Source organism: Idiotropiscis lumnitzeri, chromosome 13 (assembly GCF_059441095.1).
Source record: "Idiotropiscis lumnitzeri isolate Australia: NSW breed Sydney's pygmy pipehorse chromosome 13, RoL_Ilum_1.0, whole genome shotgun sequence".
Taxonomy (NCBI): domain Eukaryota; kingdom Metazoa; phylum Chordata; class Actinopteri; order Syngnathiformes; family Syngnathidae; genus Idiotropiscis; species Idiotropiscis lumnitzeri.
The window spans coordinates 11523539-11547874 of record NC_142403.1 but is presented as its reverse complement, the minus strand read 5'-3'; the positions used below and the strand labels follow the sequence as shown (position 1 = coordinate 11547874).

Sequence of the window (24336 nt, the reverse complement as noted above, 5' to 3'; positions counted from 1 at the left end):
CCTCGGGTTTAGAATTAGAATTAGAATTAGAAATCCCTTTATTGTCATTGTACTCAAGTGTGCAACGAGATTAGAGGGCTCCCCTCTCCAGTGCAATACAACAATAATACAGACAAATGCTTGAAGATTAAAACTCATTAAGATTTAATATGACATCATTATGGTGTTATTAAGATGCATGCAACCATTTTATGTTGAATCTACATTTATTATATCAGCAGCCCAATGCACTTTTTAAATGCAGTATTCGATTTTGTAAATGGCAGCAACCAAAATTAAGTATCACGCTTGCTTCATGGTTAGAATTGCAAAGAGGAAGAAATTTTGTTCTAGAAACGTGTGCATTTTTGAAACAGAATCACCTTTATTTCAGACTTAATTACAGGAACAATAAAAAATGGGACCTTTAGTGGTATGCGGAAGAATGATGGAATTCAATACATATGAAATTGACATTTAAAACATGAATACAACACATTTAAACATTTAATAATCCTGTACAGTGCTTTTTTGTTTTAATTTTACAAGTGCAGTATATTTTGTTTATGTACAGTTCCGTACGGTGTATTGAACTTTTAAGTAAATTATATTTTTTAATTCAACATAGATGTGCTCAAAAAAAAAAAAAATTTTTTTTTCTGTATATAAATGGCGAGTTTCTAATATTGAAAAAATAGTCACAATTTGTCACTAAGACCTACAGTAACAGCAGTACGAGTACAATGAGCTTTGAAAAAAAATCTGCCATCTCTTTTTGATGACATCTTCAGTGACAGTCATCTTGCTAAATTTTTCTCGGAAGATCCAATCCTTTATCTTGAGTGCTGCTGAGCCTACTTTGGCCAGTGAAGATAACACAATGTGAAATTACCCAACCTCTCCTTTCTCGTTTTATAAAACAACGTAATATGACAGAAAGCTTTTACTATAACATCTGATTTTTGACTTGAGGTGAAACAAATTGCTCAAACACTGTTTTCATACGTTACATAAGTATTTTGTAATTTCACTGAAACTTGTCTGATTTCTTTCCTATATTGGGAAGCGACTGGCTATGCTCAGCTTCGCTTCCTGCATCTGTGAGCATGCAATTGCCAGACTTTGAGGTGGTCTGAGTGCTGATAAGAGCCGTGATATCAGCAAACAGAAAAACACCCTGTCCTTGCTTATCTTTGGCTAATCTTTTACCTCGGCCAAGAAGAATTCTCATCATTGCAGTTTGTATGCCATCGTCTCTGTTTCCTGAAAGGATTTAGCTTGCGTTTGGGCTCTTTGTCGATGACGCTTCAATGAATGTGTCAGGATTTTGTGAACATCTGCTTGCCTCAAGGTCGTCTTGTTCTTTTTTTTTTTTTTTTTTTAATAATTTTAAACACTTGCTTTTGCTATTATTGACTGACTGGCCTCGTCAGTTTGTTTGAGCTTTGTTGAAGGTAAGACTTCTATGGTGGACTGAAAGACAAAAGACTTGTTTTTTATATTTTTGTTTTTGACACATTTTACAGTGCTGCTGTTGAATCAGTTGGATTACTTTTGAAATCCTCCTATGCGGGTAAAAAGAAAATCGAATCCAAAGCAGTCCGGTGTAAATTCAGATGCTTATATTCGTCTTGTTGTTTCCGCTGAGCTAAGTTAATGATTTATATTTTTGGCCTGTCTTGAACCATGCCAGTTGAGTAATACAGGACCAAAAAAACAAAACAAAAACAAGGCTCCTGACTGTGCTTCTGAAGCTTATTTGAAAGCCACTTAAAGTTGACGTTTCATTTATCTTGGCCAGAATGGTCATAAATTACTAGAAAAGTGGGCAGGACTTCAAAGGCAGAATCTGGACCAAATAGCAGGATTTGGTGTGGTCTGAAGCTAAAAATGTCAATGAAAATAATCTGCTGTCACTGCACGCTTGCTTTTAATGTACAAAAAGTTCAGTTTTGTCTTGGTTGTGGCACACAGAAGAGAAATTAGCTCCCTATTGCGCACAAGCCTTTCTGATGATCTCTTAGTGGAAGTTGCCAGCATGACATTGTGTCGTTGACAGGAATGCTGCCTTTGACACAGCGATGCAACCACATTCAAACAATGTGACGTTTCTGCCTCCGACGTCTCTTCTTTGTGCCCTGAATGATGGAAACGGGGCTCCCATGAACAGCGTTTATTTCCATCTCTCCTGATGTGTATTGTGGTTGCAGCTTTTGATTGTTTGAATTTCATATGTCAAACCTAATTTTCATGGGAAAATCGATATTCTAGACGACATTAAGATTGTGTACTTTTTAGATGATTTCTTGCAAGTTAGAGTCGCCCGTTTCATTGTGTTAACACGCTTCCTGTGACTGATCGGCCTTCTTACTGGTGACCAGTACAGGTCGTACCCCGCCACTCGCCTGAAGTCAGCTGGGATGACTTTCAGTTAGGGCATGTGCAATACAAAAAGGATGGATAGTTCAGCTTTGTCAACTCGTCGCCACTTACAATGGTGCCGCCTCTGCACAGAGAAGCTTCTCTGGCTTTGGCGTTTGGGCATTTGAATTTCTTTGGCCGTCTCTCTTAGAATTTGGTGCCATGGAGCATCTTTAGTTTGTCTCCTTGTACCTTTTGTTGTTTCATTTGCACATCTTACAAAACTATACTTTTCTTGTTAAAACTTACATGATTATTTTTTTTTGTAAAAACATAGTTTATGTGAAAGTTGTGAATTGCATTTAAATATACATGGGGAAAAGTGTGGGTTCCATCCAACTAATGATAATAACAATGCTATAGAGTGCACTGTATTCTCATCAAGTTATTAACTAATGGATGCTGTTTTTCAGATTGTGCCGTGAATGTTCACAGGAGCTGTAAGACTCTGCTGGGCGAGTGCATTAGTGCCAAAAACAAGGTAAAACACACTACTGGAACAGATGGTAAAGTGGAGTTGCCCCAGGCATCCAAATGCCTTTTTTATTTATTTTTTTTTTTTTTAAAGACTAACTCACATTGACCATGCACAACTCTGAAACACACAATAGGGTGCCTTGGGTTAAAAAGTTTCAAAATGGTCACACTCAGAATCTTTAATGGTCTTTGCACAGAAAGTCTTTGTCCGCTTTTTCCTCTTGCAAAAATAGCAGACAGCCAAAATAATCTTTTTATTACTTGAGAAGTAAAAAATAACATATTCTGTCTTTTTTTTCTCAAACAGCGAGATTCGTTATCGAGGACCGGCCCGTCTGGATCCCCTAATCTTGGTGAGTCGAATTCAATTTGTTTTCAAGAATCAGAATGGGGTGGCCGTCTGCGTCTATGGAATAGCTTGAGGAATAGATAGAGAATAGCAAATGAAGACGAGAGCGAGGGAAAGGGGAGCAACCATGAGACAGTTCCTGACAACCTAAGCCGACGATTTGGCAATATATTGTACCAGCTCTGTTATATATAGCTTTGTTCAGAATAAACTGTGTAAAAGTCTGAAAAAAATGTTCCACATGAGATTATATAAGGCATTAAATCCCCCCAAATTTTGATTGTATCAATATGCACTAATGTGCGCCTTGTACTTATCTTGTCCATATCTTCTACACTGGTCATCTTCTTGCCTTTCTCTTCTTCCTCCACCTTTCTCACCATTATCCCGCTTGTGTTTTGCCCTCAGCACTAAAAGAGCGCCACAGAGAGCAGGACCAGTCAGGGGCAGCCTCGTCACAAGCCCTGAATGGCCACGCAACTTTTACCGGCCCCCCTGGCATGACCTTCATTCCTCGGGGACCGAGTAACCAACAAACTGCAACACACGACATCAGCTCTCCTGGAGCTCCTGCTTTGTACCTCGGCCACCGCCTGCGCCACCACAGCAGCTCGGGGTCAGTCGGGATTCACTTGGACACTCATTTTGTCTCCTTTCTTTTTAAATGCCTCTCATATGAACTTCAACATTAACTGAAGATGAATTGTTCCCCCGTGAGTCGACAAGATTTGCTTTATTAATGGCTCAAAAGCATGCGTCTTTTCTGGAAGGCCTTTAAGTGAAGACGATTCAGAAATTAGCTTACAGGCAAAACAAACAACATTAGAATAGCAATTGTCGCACACTACAATTTTATCAGGGTCAGAAATAAATATATCCCGTATTTGTTCATTTTGAGGATGTACAAGAATTCTCTTTTGGTCCATATTTAAACGATTGCATTTTTTACCACAGATCTCTCCAAGGAGAGATGGATGAAACGGACACTATTCGCTTGAAGCGCTGCAATGATGACACCATTTCCCTCGTTCCCTCCACTACTGAGTCTATCATAGTGGAAGGTAAGCTGATTTAATTAGTGCTGTTTTGTTTAATTTGTGAATTGTTTAGTTTCACATTCACCTTTTTCAAAGCAGTTATTGTAGTTTTTTTAAGTCAAATGGTGTGTTCTAAAATTAGTGAGAAGTGTCTTGTTTTTAATGAAGTGAAGCGTGACCTTCACACCTCCCACTAAACTACGCTGATAGAAATCTTAAGTATGAGGGCAGTCGACTCGGCGTGACGTTGAGTAGAAAAGCTGTCATTTGGTTGCTCTTTTCCTCAGATGCTCACTATGCCGCAGTGCGAGCTGATCTGGAGTGTGACGCTCAGGACCTGGAAGCCGAGTCCTGGAGTTTGGCCGTTGACCAACAGTTTGTTAAGAGACACTCCAAAGAGGCCATGAAGAGGCAGGATGTCATATATGGTTAGTTAGTGCATTTGTATGGATGCTCTTTGTTTAACGTTGCCTTTTAAACCAAACAAAACATATTACTATTAGACCATTACAATAACAATGTAGGCTTCTGGATATAATCTAAACTTGAAACTCAATTTAGACGAGAAGCACGTTTGCAAATAAATATTTCTCATTGTCATGTTTGTCCCTGTGATTTGGCCTGGATGTAAACGGCAGCAAATGTTGTATTGGCACCTGTCAAAACAAAATCTGATAACATTTAAAAACAAACTGAAAACTTGGTGATCGTAATATGTCACTTTATTTACAACAGAGCTGATGCAGACGGAAATGCACCACGTACGGACACTGAAGATAATGCTTCGTGTTTACATCAGAGAGTTGAAGGAGAACCTCCAGATGGATTCGAGCAGACTGGAATGTCTGTTCCCGCGCTTGGAAAACCTCCTGGAGCTCCACATGCATTTCTTGTCCTGTCTTAAAGAACGCAGGCGGGAAAGCATTGTTTTGCCCCCCGACGGCAACTACACAGTGGACAGAATAGCAGACATACTAATTGCGCAGGTAACGTGAGGGCATGCATGAAAAAGCAAGTGAGAATTTATTTTTTATGCATTTTTATTTCTTATACACCCGTGCAGTTTTCAGGTGACATTGGCGAAAAGATGAAGCACAGCTACGGCGATTTCTGCAGTCACCACACTGAGGCTGTCGGCTATTACAAAGAACAAATGCAAACAAACAAAAGATTCCACAGCATCATACGGGTGAGACCTCCAAGCATGCCTACGATCTTTTACACCAACTCGTCTTTGTACAACTTTGTAGTTTGAGTGTTGTCTTTCGTCCTCTCAGAAAATCAACAACTTGTCCATCGTGCGAAGGTTAGGAGTGCCTGAGTGCATTCTGCTGGTAACACAACGCATTACAAAGTACCCAGCACTTGTCGAGCGCATCCTGCACAGCACTGAAGGTCCGGTCATATGCATAGTGCACTTATTAAATCTTCTGTGGAAAAAAAAACCGTGTTCATTGCGATAAATTTTTAAACTTTGTTTTTCCCCTTAGAGGGTACTGAAGAACACACAGAGCTGAACCGTGCACTCGGCTTGATTAAAGACACCATTGTTCAAGTGGACTCATTGGTTAATCTTCACGAGAAGACATGTCGCCTTCGTGACATCCACAACAAGATGGAGCCAAAGGCATTGGGCAAAATCAAAGATGGCCGAGTGTTTCGCCGAGAAGACTTGGCGCAGGGTCGAAGACGTCTTCTGCACGAGGGTACTGTCAACTGGAAAGCTGCCTCTGGCAGACTCAAAGGTAGGAAGGACTGTGGCACCATGAAAGAATGTCTATAACTCGACTCCGTTTTGAAGAAATAAACATGTTGTTTGGTCCTCGCAGATATTCTTGCCGTTCTCCTTTCTGACGTGTTACTGCTTCTACAAGAGAAGGATCAGCGATATGTATTTGCAGCTGTGGTGAGTAATTAATAGTTTACTTAATGTCAGTCAATTACTGGTTCAAACGTAATTAAGATTCACGTTCACTTGGTGGCCCTTTAGCATGGGTGAGGTTAATTTGTTCCTTTAATTTCCCTCACAGAATCAATTAAGCATGTTTGGAACGTACGTTTGTGTTGAGACCGTTGTTAAAGTCCTCTATGAGATTGAGGTCAAAGATGTCAATCGGTTTCGCCTGATTCTTTCTTCTTTTTTTCCCGTAGGATAACAAGCCATCCGTCATCTCTCTTCAGAAGTTGATTGTCAGGGAGGTGGCCCATGCCGAGAGAGCCATGTTTCTGATCTGCGCGTCCTCCAATGAGCCGGAGATGTATGAGATCCACACAACCTCGAAGGAGGAAAGAAACGCTTGGATGACACAAATACGGCAAGCTGTTGAGAGGTAGCTGCGATACACTACACTGTAGATAAAGAATTTTCATAGTATGGTCATTAATGGTTTCTGTCCTGTCACTGTTAGCTGTCCTCATACAGAGGAGAAACTTTTCAGTGAGGAGGAGGAAGCTCGAGCTTCAAGGTTCAAAGAATTTCAAGGTACTGACATCTCGCAAATCACAGTTGAGCCCTTACATATTCTCAGTTGGGTTTAATTTTAGTTTTATTAATTTTTTGTCATACATCTAGTTTTTGTGCTCAGGAGGCCATAGCATGTCTGATCTCAAAATAGTGCTTTGGCACCATCTTGCGGCATCCAGATATCAGGGAACTATCTTGAAGTGAGGAGATGGGCTTCATTTTGTTAGGCCCAGAGCCCTCAGAAATTGAATTTTGGTATTTATGGGCAATTACAAACCTTTTTGGGTGAGCATGACTGCAAGCCTTGGTGTATATTCCCTGCCAAGAGTGGGGATAACCACCATATAGTAAAATATGTCATGATTAGCTGTCTCACAGAAAGAACAATTTTGCTATAAGAGAATCATGTTTTGCATTAACGGACACTAATCACAATGATGTTCATTTCCCCACTGTAGAACGTCTGAGCCAGAAGGATGCCGTGATTTTCCAGGCACTCTCTGAGAAGCTGCAACTTTTTGCAGACATGGCAGAGTCTGTGGCCGGTCTGGAGGACACGGCTTCCCGCTCCAAGCTTCTTTTACGGGGTGATGCCTCAGATCTCCAGCAGGGGGAGGCCTTGCTCAAAGGAGCCATCACTGAGGGTGGGACAACATGGCATTATGTCAATGATATGCACACACGTATCAGCTCCTTTCCATGAATGTGAAATTGTTGTTTTTTGTAAACTTGCTCTCTCTGTCAATTCAGTGGAAAACCTCCAGAATTTGCTCCAGTCTGGAGTGAGGGCTGAACTTGTGCCATCACAGCAAAATGAAGGAAGCAGCTCTGGACTCCTGCCCAGGAGAGCAGACACCTTTGGGGGCTACGACAGCAGCCCCACTATCCTCACCAAGAGTGAGTCCAGTATACTTCATGTCCCGAGGAAACCTCCAATCTTATGGCTTGTACTGTCGTGCACATTGTGCGAGGAATAACTTATGAATTATTAATAAAATGCTTTTTTCTCCCTAAAACATACACTTTTGTTGTTTAAAATGATTTATGGCAAATTGAAGAAACAAGATACTCACAATCCTAGTTTGACACATTTGTTGTCTCTGTGCACATTTTGCGGTTGTTAGTGTATCTGTTCTCTGGTTTGTTTGGTCTCACGCTTATTTTTGTGTCATTGTTTGTGTCTGTGGCTGGATGTTCCTCTGCCAGATGGCAATTTGAAGAAGAACTTTTCTGGTGAGTCCAGAAACAGAGACCGAAGCCAGCGGGCCAGCTCTGACCCTCAGCTCAAAGATGTTGGCGGCAGCCAAACTCTGGAGCAGGCGGTAAGTCTGACGCACAAAAAAAAAAAGTCACACATGCTCTGACTTCAAGCGCAACAAAAATCACACAGCTCAGCATGATTTATTTCCTTGATGAACAAACAAAAGGGCATTGAGAGTATTGCTCATCACAGACACACACACAAGGCGTCATTAGCCAAACAATTAAATGGCCCACATCATATAAACATTAAGTGTTCTCATAAATAATGACCATTTGTATATAACAGATCATATTTGTCAGTGTGCTCCAAATAATAATTTCTTGGCCATTTTTACTAGATGACTTTCAGAAGAATTTTAAGTGTTTGGTTATAGCACAAAAGAAAAAGTTCGATCTGTCTGATGTTGCCCAGGTTGATGAGAGCTGTTGCACACCGACGAGATGGAACAGGATTTGGTCCAACTCATTCCCTGAGGCAGAGGTTTGTGCCTCTTCTTTTAATCTGTTAGTTATTATATAACAATGACATACTGTAAATGTCTTATTTTAATAGCATTCTCTTTTTTTCCATTCCAGTTCTTTGACAAAGTATTGATGCTGTCTCAAAGGCTCTACAGTCTGCAGGTAACATGATGCCTCCGTCACAAACACGAATGATTTGTTTACATTTGCACTCTGTCTTTACAAAGTCAAATATCTACTGATGAAGTTGTGTGCATGCACACCGGCCCTACATATGTGGAATGAAATGAAATCCAAAGACTCTGATAATGATTTACAAGTAATGACGTTCAGTTCTACATGTCCTCAAAGTATAACGACTATATGAAACTTTAATACTTAAAAGTTTAATACTTTTTATACTTCTGAATGCGTCATTATAATCTTGTGAAGGCAAACTTAGACCCTTGCGTTGAGGCTCTTTTGAGTGCAGGTGGATGTAATGTCCAGAACATTCCAGACTCCAAATGGTTGCATAATTTCTCTTTTGAACATTTTATGGACATAAAGTACGGATTTTCTTGTGTCTGCATGATCAGGCCATCATATCTCAGCAAGACAGCCACATTGAGCTGCAGCGTGTCTCGCTGACAGAGCGCGCCTCTCTGCCTGGGCGCCACCGCGGCAACGTGCTCCTGGAGCAGGAGAAGCAGCGTACGCTGGCCCTGCAGAGAGAGGAGCTCGCCAGCTTCCATAAACTGCAGTCTCAGCATCGCCAGGAACAGCAGCGTTGGGAGAAGGAGCGAGGAAAGCATCGCCAACAAGTGGAGGCCACAGAGGCCAGGCTGCGGCAAAGGGAGGAGGAATGCAGGCGGTTGGAGGTAGAGTGGCCAGACCTACCTGACAGTTGTAATGGTTATGTGACTTGGACCTTAACCAGAGACAAATTGGATACAGGAGCGGCTGGCAGAAGAGAGGGTGGAGTTGGAGAGGCAAAGGGAGACGTACCAACAGGACCTGGAGAGGCTCAGAGAGTCCACTCGCGCAGTAGAGAAAGAGAAGGAACGGCTGGAACACCAGAAGAAGATCAAGAGGAAAACCATTGAGGTGCGAACACGCCTTCGTTAAAAGTTAGCATTTACTTGGAAGCCATGACTGAATTTGGGAATGAAATCACACTGAATCACAAACCCTTTATCCAACACTGTCAATAGTAAAACATTGAAAAACAATAATTATACCAAAGTGTTTAAATGGGTGTAATGTCACATTGCATACTCGTCAAACATCTCAAGTTTCAGAAATAAACAAATATGGTTAACTGTACATTTTGTGATGAAGCTGGAGCCTTTGGTCCACTGCTCACGGCTGGATTAGACAATCGCAAATGAAATGGAATTAAGGTGCTCACCTAACTGGCTCACAAACGTACTATTGCAACGGAAAGACTGCGTCCCCTAGTGTTCATTTAAAATGATGGTAAATACGAAGGCAAATAAGGCACTGGACAACAAACAGGTTGATGGCAATATTTACATGCTGTTACGATTTTTTCATTGTCTCAAATTATTGTAAATTATTCAATTAGACCATACAGAGGAAATTCCACTCCTAACTTCAGAAAATGCTGCTGGATATTGTCAGAGTTGTTTCTGCCCCCGCAGCACATCATCATCAGTGCCTATGCACACATGCACACATTTCTAACTACTTGAGCCCAAGACAGTAATCTACCTACTTAGCGCCGCTCTCTTTCCATTCTTCTTCCTTCCATCATTTCTGTATTTCCACACTTCCATCCCTCTTTCCCTTCTTGCACAACAACATGCGACTTTGTGAGTTTCATGGAAAGCTTTGACCACTTGGCTGTATTTCATGCCTGGTGCCAACAGCTAGAATCAAGTAATTAAATGTTAAAGTTTCCTTACTTTGGATATCACTTACGATCGCTCTCTTTATCCCATTACGATGAAGGCTTGTACTTGGAGAAGCTTTTCCCAACAAAAGCATGGCATGTGATCGTCAGAAGGAGTGGATAGCTGTCCTGGATGGACCTGTGATGAGTCAGCAACCTTTTAATTACAACCCTTGGCTTTTGACTGAAACAGCCATGCACTCAAAAGTGCTATTTGTTTGTTTGTGAGATTATACTGCAAGATGAGACCTGAAGCCAGAGCGATACATGGCCATGTCAGCACTTGGTGCCCGCTGACATCATCCCCGCACTATTTGTTTTCATTCCGCCTGTTTGTGTGTTTTGTACACACGTAGATCAGCGTTTACTGTACTTTGTTGGCTGTGCCGTGGGACTTTCTTGGCTGCGTTAATGGGAATTTTGGAAGTGGTTTGTCCCCCCCCTCTCCTCCTGACACACCCTCACTTCATCAAAAACACATGAAACAGCCTTTTCTTGGGCTGCGACCCCGACTTGTGTTCCAGGCTCCAGGCCAGCCTGATATCAGCAGCCATTTAATGCCTACCACCAAGCATTAGGAGTCATCAGCAAACCGTAGCGCTATAATTAGACCTCATAAAAAAAATGGACACGCCTCTGCGCGTGTTTGTGTATCTCAGAAGTTGAACATGTAGTGTAGGAGTGAGGCAAGATGGAGCAAGTCGCAGCATGCGAAGACTTCAGAGGAACCTCTTTCATGCGTTATCTCATCTAATCAGGGTCGGCCCTTTTGATTAGCGAGGCCTTGGTCCTTGGATACAGACGTTTCCATTGGCTCATACCCAGCATGCGTAGATTGCACAATAATCACTGTTACTGCGCTGCAAAAGCCTGAGAACTTTTCATGGCAGCTCATATGCGAGTACGATTGAAATGCAATCCAACTTTATTTATATAGCGCAGTTCACAACAGCTGGCGCTGAAACAAAGCACTTTCCATTGGTGCAATATAAATTAGCGGAAAATGACAACACAAACTCGAGGACTGAAGGGTACGTGCAAGAGTTGGCCTGATGAAAAGGATTTGCTTGCCTTTTTTAAAAACTTTCAAATATAGTGGTCAACCTTTTCAAAATGATCACTGTCCACCCCTGCAAAAACATTCATTCATTAATAAGCGCCATGATAGGCCTGTCCAGTAACGTCTACTAGTACGGAGTTCTTGTCTTTCCTGGCCTGAAAGCATCTTTTGGATGGACAGCGAGGGGTGCTTGCCTAACATTGAATGGACGCTCATTCCAGAGGCAAGGGAATGATCTGTATCTTTGCTTTTTTTTTCAACCTCGGCCACGTGACCGGCCGTCTCCAGGCTGTTGTGTGATGTTACTTGAGTGTGTATACCTTGGAGGCTCAAAAAGCCCCATGAGTAATATTAGCAGCTCCACCTACATACCTTTGACTGTTTTTTTTTTTTTTCCCCAACAATCAGCCAGAAGCAGTTTGTGCGGAGAGTAAATTCTGAGCAAGCACTTTAGTGGAAAGCAAAGGCACTGTGTCTTTTCCCACAGTGTGACTGTTCTGCAACAATTTTGTCCATTTGTCCGTAAAATCGATCAACAGCTCAGACACATGAGAAACACCAAATTTTACAGTGTGTGGTTAGATTGAATTGATTCATATTTTCGAGAAATGTAGTATGCTGTTGGCTACATATGTACTCACCTGCTCGGTTTAATGAAAAAAAAAATCATGCTTCTTTATTGCTTTAATGTATGCTTTTAATAATGAGTGAGGCACTTAAATAGATAAATGACTCCAGGCAGGGATAGTTTTGTTTTGCTCATACCGAGAGGCAGTTTTAGTCATTTGCTCCTCCCTTGTAGCTAAATAAGTGAACCAGAATGTTTGAAATGGGTCTCAGGATATTAATTACAACAACAGAAGGCTCTTCCACTCTGAGATTCTGCTAAATTGGTGCATCAGAGCTACAACAGAAAATCCAGCATTTATCTGCCTGCACCGTTTATAAAAGTCGAGAGGATATTGCCTCAACAGTTTACGTTTTTGCACAGCATCACATAATTCATTCTGTCTTGGCCTTTCATACAGAAGAAAAAAAGAAAAGAAAAAGGATGTATTTTACATTGAGATATTTTCATACAACTCTTTTATTGAAATGTGTGAGTTGTAATGTTGTAGCTAACGAGGATAGTTTTGTATGATTTAGTTCTAAACCGACATCTATTTTTGTGTTGTTTTTTAACTCGTTGGGTTGCATCATTTAAGGAACGTCACACATAAGCATGAGTACGATTCAGTTTTGCGCATATTTTACATCGTAGGGGCCATTTAATTCTCAGATATGCTCAGCCAGCGCCCACTCGGCCCGTGGAAATTCATTCTCAGGTGATTATGTTACCTGTGATCACCCAGTACATGTTAGCCACCTTCACCCTCCTCAAGAGAGTCCATTGTGTAGCATCGGCCGACTCTGTATGATTTGGGAGTATCCTGGCGGATTTCAGGATGAGAAGGAGCCCGCTGTATAATTAGCTAGCGCAAGCCTGTCATTAGCCGAACCCTCTGGAAGAGCGCCAGTGCTAATTGTTTGTGTGCTGTCAGTCAGGGATGTTTATGTTTCTCCTGCTTCCGCGCAGTTTCCTGCCCTGGAAACCTGCCGCCTCTGCCGCTCCATGCCAGTCACCTTGTAGGGGGAACAATGGCCGCTCTATGCGCTCAGACGAGCCAGTGTTCATGGAGGAAGACTGATGAAGGCAAAGAAGAAGGAGGGAGCAGGGTTGAACAAGGGACTTTTGCCGACTTTTCCCACTGAAGGGCCTCTGTGTGCCTCGGGGCTTCCCATCATGCTCAGCTGTTGGAGCTGGGCTCCAGACTCAGTCACAGTCTATTGGATTTGCCCTCCTCGGCTTGTAAAAGACTCACCAAGTGTTCCCTATCTCCTCAGGATGTATTCCACATCATTGCTCATAATTTGGCCTTTGCAGCGCGTACAAAAATCTTAAGTTTGCATTCACGTCCGGCATATTGGCGTTACCCACATTTGGTCTATAAAATGGTCCGTTTAAAAAAGTCTGACGTTTATTTGGCTCTTATCTTTTAGTACCAGTCCACTTCGTGGGCTTTCTGCTTCTTTTTCAAGAAACTAAAGATGATATCTGGGAATTGTTGCCTACAGTAAAATATCCCATTTACATATCTAGACATTAACAACTATAGTCAGTGACTATTTATATTGTCACAAGTATTTAGTAACCGACTTTGGTTAATGTGCTTTTGACTGTACAAGGAGGCTGTCCTAGTCTTGGAGATTGTCAGTAATTGCTTCATTTTCTTTTCCATCTTTTCATCCCATTTAAACTCTTACCCATTATCTGATTTATTTATTTATTTTCATTTTTTTCTGGATCTGCTTTAAAAATAAAATCCCTGACTGGAATCAGTAAAGATCAAGGAACTTGAAACGCAAAAGTCATAAACCACAACAAAGGGACTGAAACTTCCATACGGAGACAGTTTGACGCTCATCATTTTAAGGCCAATAAAAGTTTGTCTGTGGTTCATCCCAAACTTTAAATATGAGAACATCCAGGAAACATTTTTTTATATCATGCAACATGCCATCAAAGGACTTCAAGCGCCGTGTAAAATGAAATTGCCAGTTACTGCTAATATCACAGCACAAAGATAAATTTAGAAATTCTATACGGTGTTTAATTTCAGTAAAGTTGTCAAATCACTTTTCATGGGGAGAATATTGGGCAAAACAACTGTGTTGCAATGTTGGTGTTGACAAAACAATTTTCCTTGACTTCCACAAGAGTGAACAAAGAAAAGAACAGGACCAATATTGCTTAAGAATATGAAACAAATAAACAGAGCTCGTACTAAAATGCCCCTGAAGCGATACAAATCAGTTCAACCAAAGTTTTCAGGAAGCAAATGCGGTAGCAGTAGTAGTGATGAGGAATAATATGCTGATAAAAACCTAAATGGCGGTAGCATGGACATAATGTTGAAAAGCAACGATGACAATGAAGGCTCTAATTCGACTGTACGTTATTTCTTTTTTCGGAATGTTCTAAACTGGCAATGCTTTCTCTCTCATGGCCTTGTTTAGTTTTATTGATGGCTTGCTTCACTCACTGTGGCAGCTCTTTGGATCTCATATCAAGAGTTGACAGCGACAGTTTCTAAATGCATATAACACATTTGAAATGAACTCAAGACCTTGTAACCTGGAGAAAGGTCACTCCGTCGTAGAATGGCTGAGCAACCAAATATCCGTTCTTTTTTTTTTTCATTTAACTAACTTTATTTTTAGACATTTGGTCTAACCCTGAAAAAGTGGGAGGCACTTTGCAAATAGTTGTAATTCTTGCACCGTTCACCAAATTCAAACGTAAAACCTCTCAAATGTAAGCACATTCTGTTTGTTTGATTTCAAACCCTTTGTGATGGTGCGTAGAGCCAAGAATATGAACATTGTGTTAATGTGCCAGTAATTATGGACCTGGCTTACTGTCGTTACTAACTTTAAAACTGCCTGTCTTGTTCTGAGGTTTGGCATTTGAATCACATCTCCGGCCTTCCCGGAGTGGAGTTTGCATGTTGCGCCTGTGCTTCTGTGGCTTTTTTAGGCGACTCTGCTCAGCTGGAATAGGGTCTAGCTCACCTGATTAAAAAAAAATGGATGGATGGTGGAGAAATAGTTTGAACTGTGAACAAAAAAAAGTCATGTGAGGCCATAGCTGTGGAGGTAGAATGCCATCTGTATTGTTCGAGCAGACCTTTTGCTCAATGTAGATGAGACGATAAAGTTGTCATGTGCAGATCATCTTTCACACTCTTTTGTAGTTGAGTGTACAATGCTCTGTTTGTTCCGTCCGACATTTACATGTTGCCCCTTGCGTGTCTAAAACAGCCTCATGAGGCATACACGCCGCTCTATGTACACAGGGACGATGAAGGCTGTTCTGTTCTCTCATTTTGGCCGATTGTCCCTTTTGTGTGTGTCGTCCTTGAGCGTCTTAAGAACACATCAAAAGCTCAAGCGGCAAACTTGCGCTCAGCAGAAAGAGCAGCATGTGTTTCTGATTCTCTGCGCGGCTCATAAATGCGCCTACTGCTCTCCAGATTGTGTTTCTCTGATGGCACCGAGCCACGCAGACGCTTTACAATACACGTGTGTCATGTCTGCTTTCTGGTTCCTAACAGAATTTAACCACAGATGCAGTATAGGGACCAAAGTGTTGGCCCAGCTTGCCTTGCTTAATGCCTGAAAGAAGTCAAAATGATATAAGGCTACTATTATTTGTTTACCATGAAAATAAATGGATCGTCTCTGTTAGTGTCTCTTACAAAATCACGTTTCGAAGGTTGCACAAACTAGTTAAAAACTCTCTGCAGCAATCGAGAATGAATGGAAATGTAAAGCTATACAATTGACTTTTCTGTGAAGGCGTTGTGACTTTTTGCCGATTCATCCAGATTTCAGTTTGAAATCACATTTTTCATTCCGTGTCCACGTACTTTATTATTGGATTCTTTTGGTGGAAAGCTTTTTTATGGTCCAGTCTCATAAACAACTGGATGAGGCCAGGTGGTCTCTGTTTGTCGTCGTCTGCAAACATGTATTCATATTGAGATGTCAAACTTTCGGCCACGTTTACAATAATCTCGATAACATTTTTGAGATTCCGAGTAGCACGCAATGAACTACTTCACAAAGAGGCAAAAGATATGAAAAGATATGATATGAAAAAGCACGCTCAGTTGCCGCTGTACGTACGTTTTAGTTTTTTTAGTTAGCGATGAACTGCGGTGCGTTCAAATTCAAAGTTCAAATTTGGCGTTGTAAAAAAAGTTGCCCTTGGTTAAATGAATAAGCAGAGTTTCTAAAGTGAATACCCCTCTATGCCCTCCTCTGCCTTGCAGGTGGCGCCCATGTCAGGCAGTCTAAATGGGGATCTCCTCTTATCCTCTGGCCTCAGCAGTTCTACTGACACCCCGCTGCCCCCAAAGGCCCTAGCGCGTGGCAGCATGTCGGTGGCACCGGCCGACTACCCGGAACGGCCCGAGGTGACGTTACGAAGAGATGCCAGCTCCTCCACACTGCCGCTGAAGACGGAAGTGCCGTTGCACCTCTTCAGCACCACCAACCAGCAGCACAAATTGCTGGGGGTGCAGCAGCAAATTCCCACCAAGCTGGCCGCCCTCAGCAGCGGCAAAGGCAAGGGAGTGAAGAGCGGAAAGGCCTCGCAGCGCACCGACAGCTCTGGTAAGCAGCCAAGCGTCATTTTGACGCAATCAGCATGTGGCAAGGTGAGCCACAGGACATCTCCTGATAAGAAATTTGCCGCGGGAACCCGCTTATGTCAGCCAGACTCTTTGGAAGGACGCTAACGTTCTCACAGACTTTCAGTTTCCAAGAAGGTCTGTGAAATAGGAGCTTTATTTTGGGACACGCTCATCTTTTTGTAATAAAAGTGTCCAGAACAACTAAAATGCACACGTACGCTATCCAAAGGACCTGATTCATGGAGACAAAAAAAATGTGCAATCATCTCTCCATATGAAATGAATTCTCCTCTTTATACTATATGATCACTAGTCACAGCATTAGGTACACTTGCATGCTCGTTGTTGAAAGAAGCCATTTAAGTATGAATCAAGTACATTTTTATTTCCGTTGTTGGAGTTTGCTACGAATGTTAAAACATCCTCTCCGACAGGATTGTTTCTCACAATTGGAATCGCTTTTGACAAACGGAGGCCTTCGGCTGGCGAAAAAGACATCTAACGCGATGACGTTGACTCAGTTATTGGAATTGTCCTGACAGAATTGCTACAAATGAGAACATCAAAAAAGGTTTTCATATTTGCTTTTGACACAGGCGCTGTGCTCCGACGCGTTATTACTGGAAGTCTCGTCTGTGCATGATGTTTGCTGTTAGCGCAATTAAACAATTAGAACTGATTTGATCTGTGGACAAATAGAGCGATTGTGCAAAGTAGGGATAGAAATGTCAAAAGTGGAAGAAAATGAAAAGCAATTTGGAGAATTACGTTGCATTCGTCGGGATAGCGCCGGATTTTGATTTCAAGCCAAAATGGAGATCGGAGAGATTGAAGTGTTTCTTCGTTGCTATTTTCATCTTAATCTGGCAACTCATTAAAACAACTTCACGATCACTTAGCAAGCCAAATAACCTCATATGCATATTTCTGTACTCATTTTTCATACAAACACAAAGTTCGGCATAATTACCTGACGTTAATTCCCTTTTAATATTTGTTCCACTATTTATTATTCCATCTTTCTGTCCGGACCGTTCGGAGCTCGTCCTATAATCCAATACGCCCCTCAGTTTCACGCATTTTAGTACAGCCAAGTACAGCCATAGTAGTTTTTTTTTAATGAGTTGTTTTGTTATAAAAGATAAAATCAAGTTCTTCCATCGCCTTACGAGAAATAACCAAACTGTGAGCATTATCAATTAAGTGGCTGGTTAAAATCACGTTCTCCGAATTGGGTCGGCCAACGTGGTTTTATCAAATAAGGAGAGACGCTAAAATGCTCCAATTTAGTGTGAGAATCCAATTTCACAATGAAACGAGTCTCTAAATCTTGTCCTCTCCCGTCCCGCCCTCAGCCTCAGTGGACATGAAGCAGATTCTCCCCCTGAAGCTGTCGGCACGTGACGACAACGCCCTCAAAGCCAAGCGCTCGATCAGCCCCCACCAGCAAGCACCGCTGTCTGCATCTCCTCTGCCTCCCTCTCAACATCATCACGGAGGTACGCGCACACGCACACACACAAACAAACATAGCTGAATGAATTGCACAAACACAGTCACCGACCCCGCCCATCTTTGTTCTTCTCCCAACCGCTCCCTGTGTCAACATCGATCAGTGTCACATTCTACCTAGCGATTTATTGCATCCTCGCACCCACATTGGAACACTTAAACGCAATTACTGCGCGATAAAAGATATATCAGGATCAGGGGATGAATGATTAAAGATTTTTTTGTAGTAGACTATAATGTGATGAAAATTTATATTCTGCACCACGGACCAGTTTCACGTTAAGATCTAGTTTGGCGGACCGCCAGAAAATTAAATAAAAACGAATGATTAAAAATCCCACTCAGTTGCTGTTTTCACTGGGAGCTCTTTGCACGTTTTTCTCTCCAAGCAGGCGGCTGGTCTCTTATTGTCTTCCATTTCGTAGTGTGTTGTAAGATGCAACATTGTTCCCAGGCTACCAAAAAGTGTGTTTCACTTGTATTTGATGATCGACTTGCACATTTTGCAAGTGACCGCGCTACCAGTTTTGTTTATTTGTCGGATATTTCCACACTCTTGTAACATACGCTGGCCGTATGCCGTACTGCAACGAGTACGTCGCCTTCATGCCAAGTTAGCGAGGCTAAGCACGATTTTCCTCCACAACCAGCTTCTTTTTACGCTCTCTGGTCTGTGTGTGGGCCGGCTATTTCGCTGCTCCACAGAGCATTAGCGTCTGCTAATGGCGGGAGACGGGTTAGACAAAAGTTCTCTGCATAATGCCCGGATGGAAAACAAAATGCCATAAACTCACTGTTCATTTAGTAGTACTACGAAAGCAAGTCTAATTGTTCCCTTTGTCAAATCAAACCTTCATTAGATCATCAGCAAAGTCCTTTGGACACTTTCGGACCAGATTCTCAATCCAGCATTATTAGCGGCAGCCACCCTGCAACTTTCCAGAAGCCGCCCGTGCCACCCGCTCAGCCCTCTCTGCAGTCTTCCGTGCAGGCTCCCGCCATCCCGGCCTACTCGCACAGCAGCGCGTCGCTCCAGTTCCTGGCCCAGGTGCAGCCACAAGGCCTCGGCTCGAACCCCCACGTGCTCGTGCAGGGCCTCGGCCACAGCCACAGCATGCAGCTCTCACCGCCGCCCCCGCCCTACAACGTCAACACTGAAGACCTCAACAAGGAAGACGTCATCTTCTTCTAAACTCTGCTGAGACTCTTTGAAACAACCACCTGGTGGTCGTTTCTTTTTCTTTTTTTGTTTTGGACTTGTAGCTCATTTCTAAACCCAAACAAAAGCACCGCTAGCGTGACAACCTTGGGCTTCTTCAAATGAACGCACAGCGATCCAAAGATGGCAGCCAGTGATTTGAAGACGAGCCTGCCAGGTGCTGAAAGCGTTGACGAAGGGAGGCGCCGAGGCCCGACTTGATGTGCGCCGAGGCAGGAAGTCGAAAAGTGACGGAACGCTGTCTGCTTAATGGTTCGTTTGCACAGTGTAATTATTCCATTCCTGACTCTTGAACGAGCCTTTATGGTTCCTTTTTTTTTTTTTTAATGGTTTGTACAGTTGTCAGACTCGTAGTCTGGATAATTTACTCACTTCTGTTCTTAATTATGCTTTCATGGAAACTTTTATTTGCAGTCAGGTGCCGTTTTCCAGCTCGGACAAGCCCGGGAATGCTTGACATCACAATTTGACTCACTTGGAATTAATTCCTGAAAATATTTTTTCCCTTCCCTATGCCATCCATATTTTTTTTTTTTTTTAAACTGTTTATTCTGCAGCAGACTTGGGCGGTACAGCCTTGACTAATCACCCATCAGTCAATTTTAAAGGGTAAAAGCCCATATTAAAATTGAAGTCTAACAAGAACTATTTCTGACATCAAATCATAATCTAACTGTAATATATTATTGCTATGACAGTGATTTGATATTTCAGGCCTGCCACTTTAAGGAAAATACTTTGCTGTCGTGTAATTCCGTCATGCTGAGACTCGCAGGACAAAGCCTGAAGGTCATTACTGCGGACGAGCTTGAAGCTGTTTGAACACATTCCTCACTTCCTCCCACTTGCGCTCTTCGCCTTCTCCGAGCGGCGGTAGTCACGCAGGGAAGGAGTCACATGTTCATGTCTTGGCCCGCTTGTCGTTTTGCGCTCACAATGGGCTCACATCTGTACCTTTGACGGGATACATGACACTTTTATTTCAAGCCCAAGGTATCGGCTCTGTGTTAGTCTGTTTGTGTGGGATTGGTTGCCGACGACGTGTCATTAGCAGATGCTGCGTCAGAAAGCTGACGTCAGTCTCGAATGTGACTGAAGAAACATGGAGATGTCCATCCTATGGAAGTCATTAACTTAAGCGCAAATATCTTCACTGATATTTGTCACGTGTGTAAATTTGTGTACATACTCTTTTAGGTACGAACTTTATTCAACGTGGCGTTCATAGACGGTCGCAGAAACCACATTTGCTCCGTTGTGTTTTTAATCTCTTTTGTGTTTGTGTAGCATTGAAGTCAAGGTGCACTGCCCGACATTTTTTTTTTCTCACTGGTGATGCGTCACTAAGACGATATAGCAAAATCCGCCGCCTATTTCATTCAACCAAAGAGACGTTCACACCGACTCTCGCTCAAGTCGTTTTCTCTCCCAGCTGTTATTTGTGCTCCAATGGTGATTTTCTTCAAAACGCCGTTTTACATCAGCACCAACAGAAATCATCTGAAATTTATGAGTGTGCAAGACTGCTGATCAAGCAGGATTTTTTTTTTTATTATTATTATTTCAACATCTATCAAGTGTTCCTCATCAGCATTGTTGATGGTTCGGCTAACGCACGTCTCCTGGCAGCGTCTGTTCAATGTTGGCTCCCAAAACTTCCAGTGAAGCCCAAAATGTTTTAGAACCCGGCCACGGGTTGACTTTTAGTGACAGACTCATGAGAGTGAAAAGAAAGCAACGTATTAGACAAGAAAAAAAAAAAGACAGATTTGTGCATATTGTGAGGAACAAATAGTACCCAAAAAACATTCATGACCTGATTGTCACATGACAGTTGATTGTTGTCGGGGCATTGAATCGATCGAGCTGGCTAACCAGCATGTTGCACGAGCCGAGTCGAAACGTTCACAACGGTTCACTTGTGGGATCGATTTAATGCTGTGACAATGAAATGAACTGGATGAATGAGATGAGTCACAATCATTGGCGCTTTTCCTGCTCCACAGCGGCGAGCGGCTTTTGAGTGAAATTCATGGAAGAAGCAAAAATGACGTTTGCAGGTGAATTTAACCTGGAGGGGGCGTGGCCACTGAACATTGAGTGTCATCACAGACTTTTTTTTTTTGTCATTCCGACCCAAGATGTTTGGTCGCCTATTTACATGCGCCGCAATCGGACGTGAGCCATGTAAAAGATCACAATTCATCAAGATGGAGTTCACTCGTCTATTTAGTCAATGAATAGTTGCTATTGTCTTTACTCTTTAAAGGAGAAAGTCAAATCAAACATTTTCTTTACAGCAATATGTTCTATGCGTCCCCACTGGTCGAAACTGGTTAATATTTGCATTTGTGGAATATGAGCTCAGCGGAAAAATCCACCCGTTTTTTTTTTTTCTTTTTTAAATCCATCTCAGGGTGCGGCCATTTTGCACTAGCTGTTGACATGACAGTGCTTTAGGTCATCTTGCCAACGTCACAACTCGCCTGTTTTCTGGCTTTGGTCACGTTTGGACATTTGCAAGATGTTCTCCCGAGAAAGGGCGCAGAGAACATTTTTGACTTGACTAACCCCTTTAAAGCAGCCGCTGGCAACAGGACCACCTCGATGAACGCGAATGAAATTCCATTTAAATTCTGCAGATGGAGTCTTTTAATTCCATTTGGTGATTCAGTTTCATTCTTATCGGAATAAAAGACTCCCAGCTTCGAAACTGCCACGTCCTGCTTCTTGTGCATTGTCAGCTGCTGGTCCCCAAAATTCTTCTCAATCGTCGTTACAACAAACTGTGTGGAAATGACGTTAATCAGATGACAGTCAATGAAAACATACAAAGACACTTGTGAGGCCAAACTGCACAAGAAGTCCGCTGATGCTATGCTAACTCGAATTTAGGTGATAGAAAAGTTTTTTGTTTTTTTTTCCACGGGGGCAAGAAAAACATCACTGTAGTCGTGCTACAAGTCTTAAAGCTTTTTAATGTTCCAATTTGTGTTTGACCTGCGGAGCCCGCCTGTCGCATCACTGTACAGTTGCTCACCAACAAAAACGTTTAATCCTCATTTCTTTTTGTCCTTTTTTTTTTTTTTCTCATGTTGGACCTTTCTAATGTGTGAATTTCCTCTGCCAACTTCTACACTAGTCACTTTGTATAGTAGCATACTTGAAGGGGGAAATGAACGATTGTTATGAGGCTTGTTTTGATTTTGACTGTGAGTTTGTATTTACCAACAGCTGTCTGATGGCATTAGTTGTGCACAACCAGAGTTTTTGTATCGTTCCTATTTGAGTCACTGCAAGAGTTTAGAAAAACATGTGAACACTGACTGCTGCCGTAGACGAGGTTTTAGTATTAAAACAAAAAAAATGTGCTGAAACACTTTATTGTGTTGGTCTTTTTTTTTTTCCCCAACAATGCATGCAAGCAAGCAAATTGTGCAACTTGTACACGTTTGTGCTACATGTCATGCTGCATCATTATTTGGATGTCATGAAAATAATCCCGATTGTCACGCTTAAGACTGTGGGCAGCAGACGACAAAGTTCAAGTGTGATTTTGGTGCTCGGCTTGAACCAATCCCGTCCTTTAGCGCTCGCTCTGTGCGTGCGTGTGTGTGTGTGTGTGTGCATTGGCTTGTTTTTGTGTTCGTGTGTTGCTCGGTATGTGTGAGCGTGGGTTATTCTGTATTTGTGTTTGTATAAATGTATGTGTGTGTATTGTCTGCTGTCATTAGTGGCTTTCCTCTGGTCTCCTCTCTACGATTATTATTGCAGTCTGTTTCCTCCCTGGAGGGAAGCAGCAGATTCCTTTGCTGTCTCTCTCGGGCTGTTTGGACCATTACGTCCAGTCTCCACGTCTCTACGCTCAGGCGACTTCCAGCTAAACAGTTCACTAAATAACAAAACAGACAAAGTCTTTGAAGTGCATGCGGTATTGAGCTTGGACCAGGGGCGTGCAACTTGGCTCCTAGAGGGCCGCTATGCTGCATGTTTTAGGTGTTTCCCTCCTCCAACACGCCTGATTGACATGATCTGCAGAAGGCTAATGATGATCATTTGATTCAGGTGTGTTTGAGGAGGGAAACGTGTAAAACATGCAGGATAGCGGCCCTCGACGACCCGAGTTGCCCACTCGGCTTAGACGGGCGGGTTGAAACCTAACGAATGGCATTTGAACATTTCAAAGCATCCAAGTGGAAAAATAAGGTGGAGACTTGCTGTTCTTGCCAAGGCTATGTTCCAATACACTGTGAATAATGCGGAAATGTAATCAAATCCTATCACAACTTTTCATTGGTTCAAAACGACAGCAGGGTGGAGTCATTGGTTTGTTCTATTGGCACTAAAAATGATCCAACCTCATTCAGTGCTGATTATTTTGGGATCATGGTCATATTTTACCCAAGTATACTTTCAGCTGGTATTTGGTATACAAAAAAAAAAGGTTTCGAGCATTTTCAGTCATGATAGTCTCGCCACAATCAAAAGTCGTAGTTTTGAGCCTCAGGGTGGCCTTACGTGCTCGCATCAAACCTTCCCCGCAAATCACTACGGAATTGTCAGGAATTTGATGTCACACACTTCGCTGGGAGTTATTCCACGCCTGAGCCTCCTCTGGCCGCAAAGTTAAACAAACAGATGCTCCGCGGAGGCAGACCAACAAAACCTCCCTGAAGGCCTCCAAAACACACACGCGCACAAATCTCCGTTTTTTTGGAGTAACACTTGGTTTTAATTTGGTTTGTCAGCATTTGGGAGTCTCGTGTTTTATAAAGTATTCTATAGTTTGACACCATAGCGAAACAAATTAAACATTATACGACTTCAAAAAAACAAGAGAGCACACCAAGGCTGTCAAATAAATGAGTCGGAATTTCTTATTGCTAAGCTTAATAAATTTCTACCTGATGTAATGAGATTAGCTCTTAAAGAGGAGACTTTTTTTTCGTCAGTGGTCATGTC

At 42.3% G+C, this 24336-nt stretch overlaps 1 protein-coding gene and 1 long non-coding RNA gene across 4 annotated transcripts in view; one reads left to right on the top strand and one right to left on the bottom strand.

Moving 5' to 3' along the window:
• arhgef18b (Rho/Rac guanine nucleotide exchange factor 18b) overlaps window positions 1-22751 on the top strand; it is a 37155-nt gene extending 14404 nt beyond the window's left edge. For both annotated transcript variants that reach the window (XM_088313154.1, XM_088313155.1), the window contains 22 exons: window positions 2814-2881; window positions 3185-3230; window positions 3635-3842; window positions 4181-4287; window positions 4551-4691; window positions 4999-5249; window positions 5327-5452; window positions 5541-5658; window positions 5754-6008; window positions 6093-6169; window positions 6415-6593; window positions 6672-6745; window positions 7186-7371; window positions 7478-7624; window positions 7934-8049; window positions 8403-8471; window positions 8567-8614; window positions 9031-9312; window positions 9389-9538; window positions 16281-16623; window positions 17999-18142; window positions 19016-22751. In XM_088313154.1, the coding sequence (XP_088169280.1) occupies window positions 2814-2881; window positions 3185-3230; window positions 3635-3842; window positions 4181-4287; window positions 4551-4691; window positions 4999-5249; window positions 5327-5452; window positions 5541-5658; window positions 5754-6008; window positions 6093-6169; window positions 6415-6593; window positions 6672-6745; window positions 7186-7371; window positions 7478-7624; window positions 7934-8049; window positions 8403-8471; window positions 8567-8614; window positions 9031-9312; window positions 9389-9538; window positions 16281-16623; window positions 17999-18142; window positions 19016-19347 (3467 nt within the window). In that variant the 3' untranslated portion in view covers window positions 19348-22751. The remainder of the gene's footprint in view (window positions 1-2813; window positions 2882-3184; window positions 3231-3634; window positions 3843-4180; window positions 4288-4550; window positions 4692-4998; window positions 5250-5326; window positions 5453-5540; window positions 5659-5753; window positions 6009-6092; window positions 6170-6414; window positions 6594-6671; window positions 6746-7185; window positions 7372-7477; window positions 7625-7933; window positions 8050-8402; window positions 8472-8566; window positions 8615-9030; window positions 9313-9388; window positions 9539-16280; window positions 16624-17998; window positions 18143-19015) is intronic.
• On the bottom strand, window positions 5300-10560 carry LOC148324354 (uncharacterized). Of its 2 annotated transcripts, none has more exons than XR_015846314.1 (3): window positions 10360-10560; window positions 6321-9499; window positions 5300-6130 (listed from the first exon to the last, which is right to left on the bottom strand). It is a non-coding gene; the product is annotated as an uncharacterized LOC148324354 (long non-coding RNA). The 2 variants fall into 2 exon arrangements; XR_015846315.1 differs by having other exon boundaries at window positions 10376-10560.
• Window positions 22752-24336: the final 1585 nt, after the last annotated feature.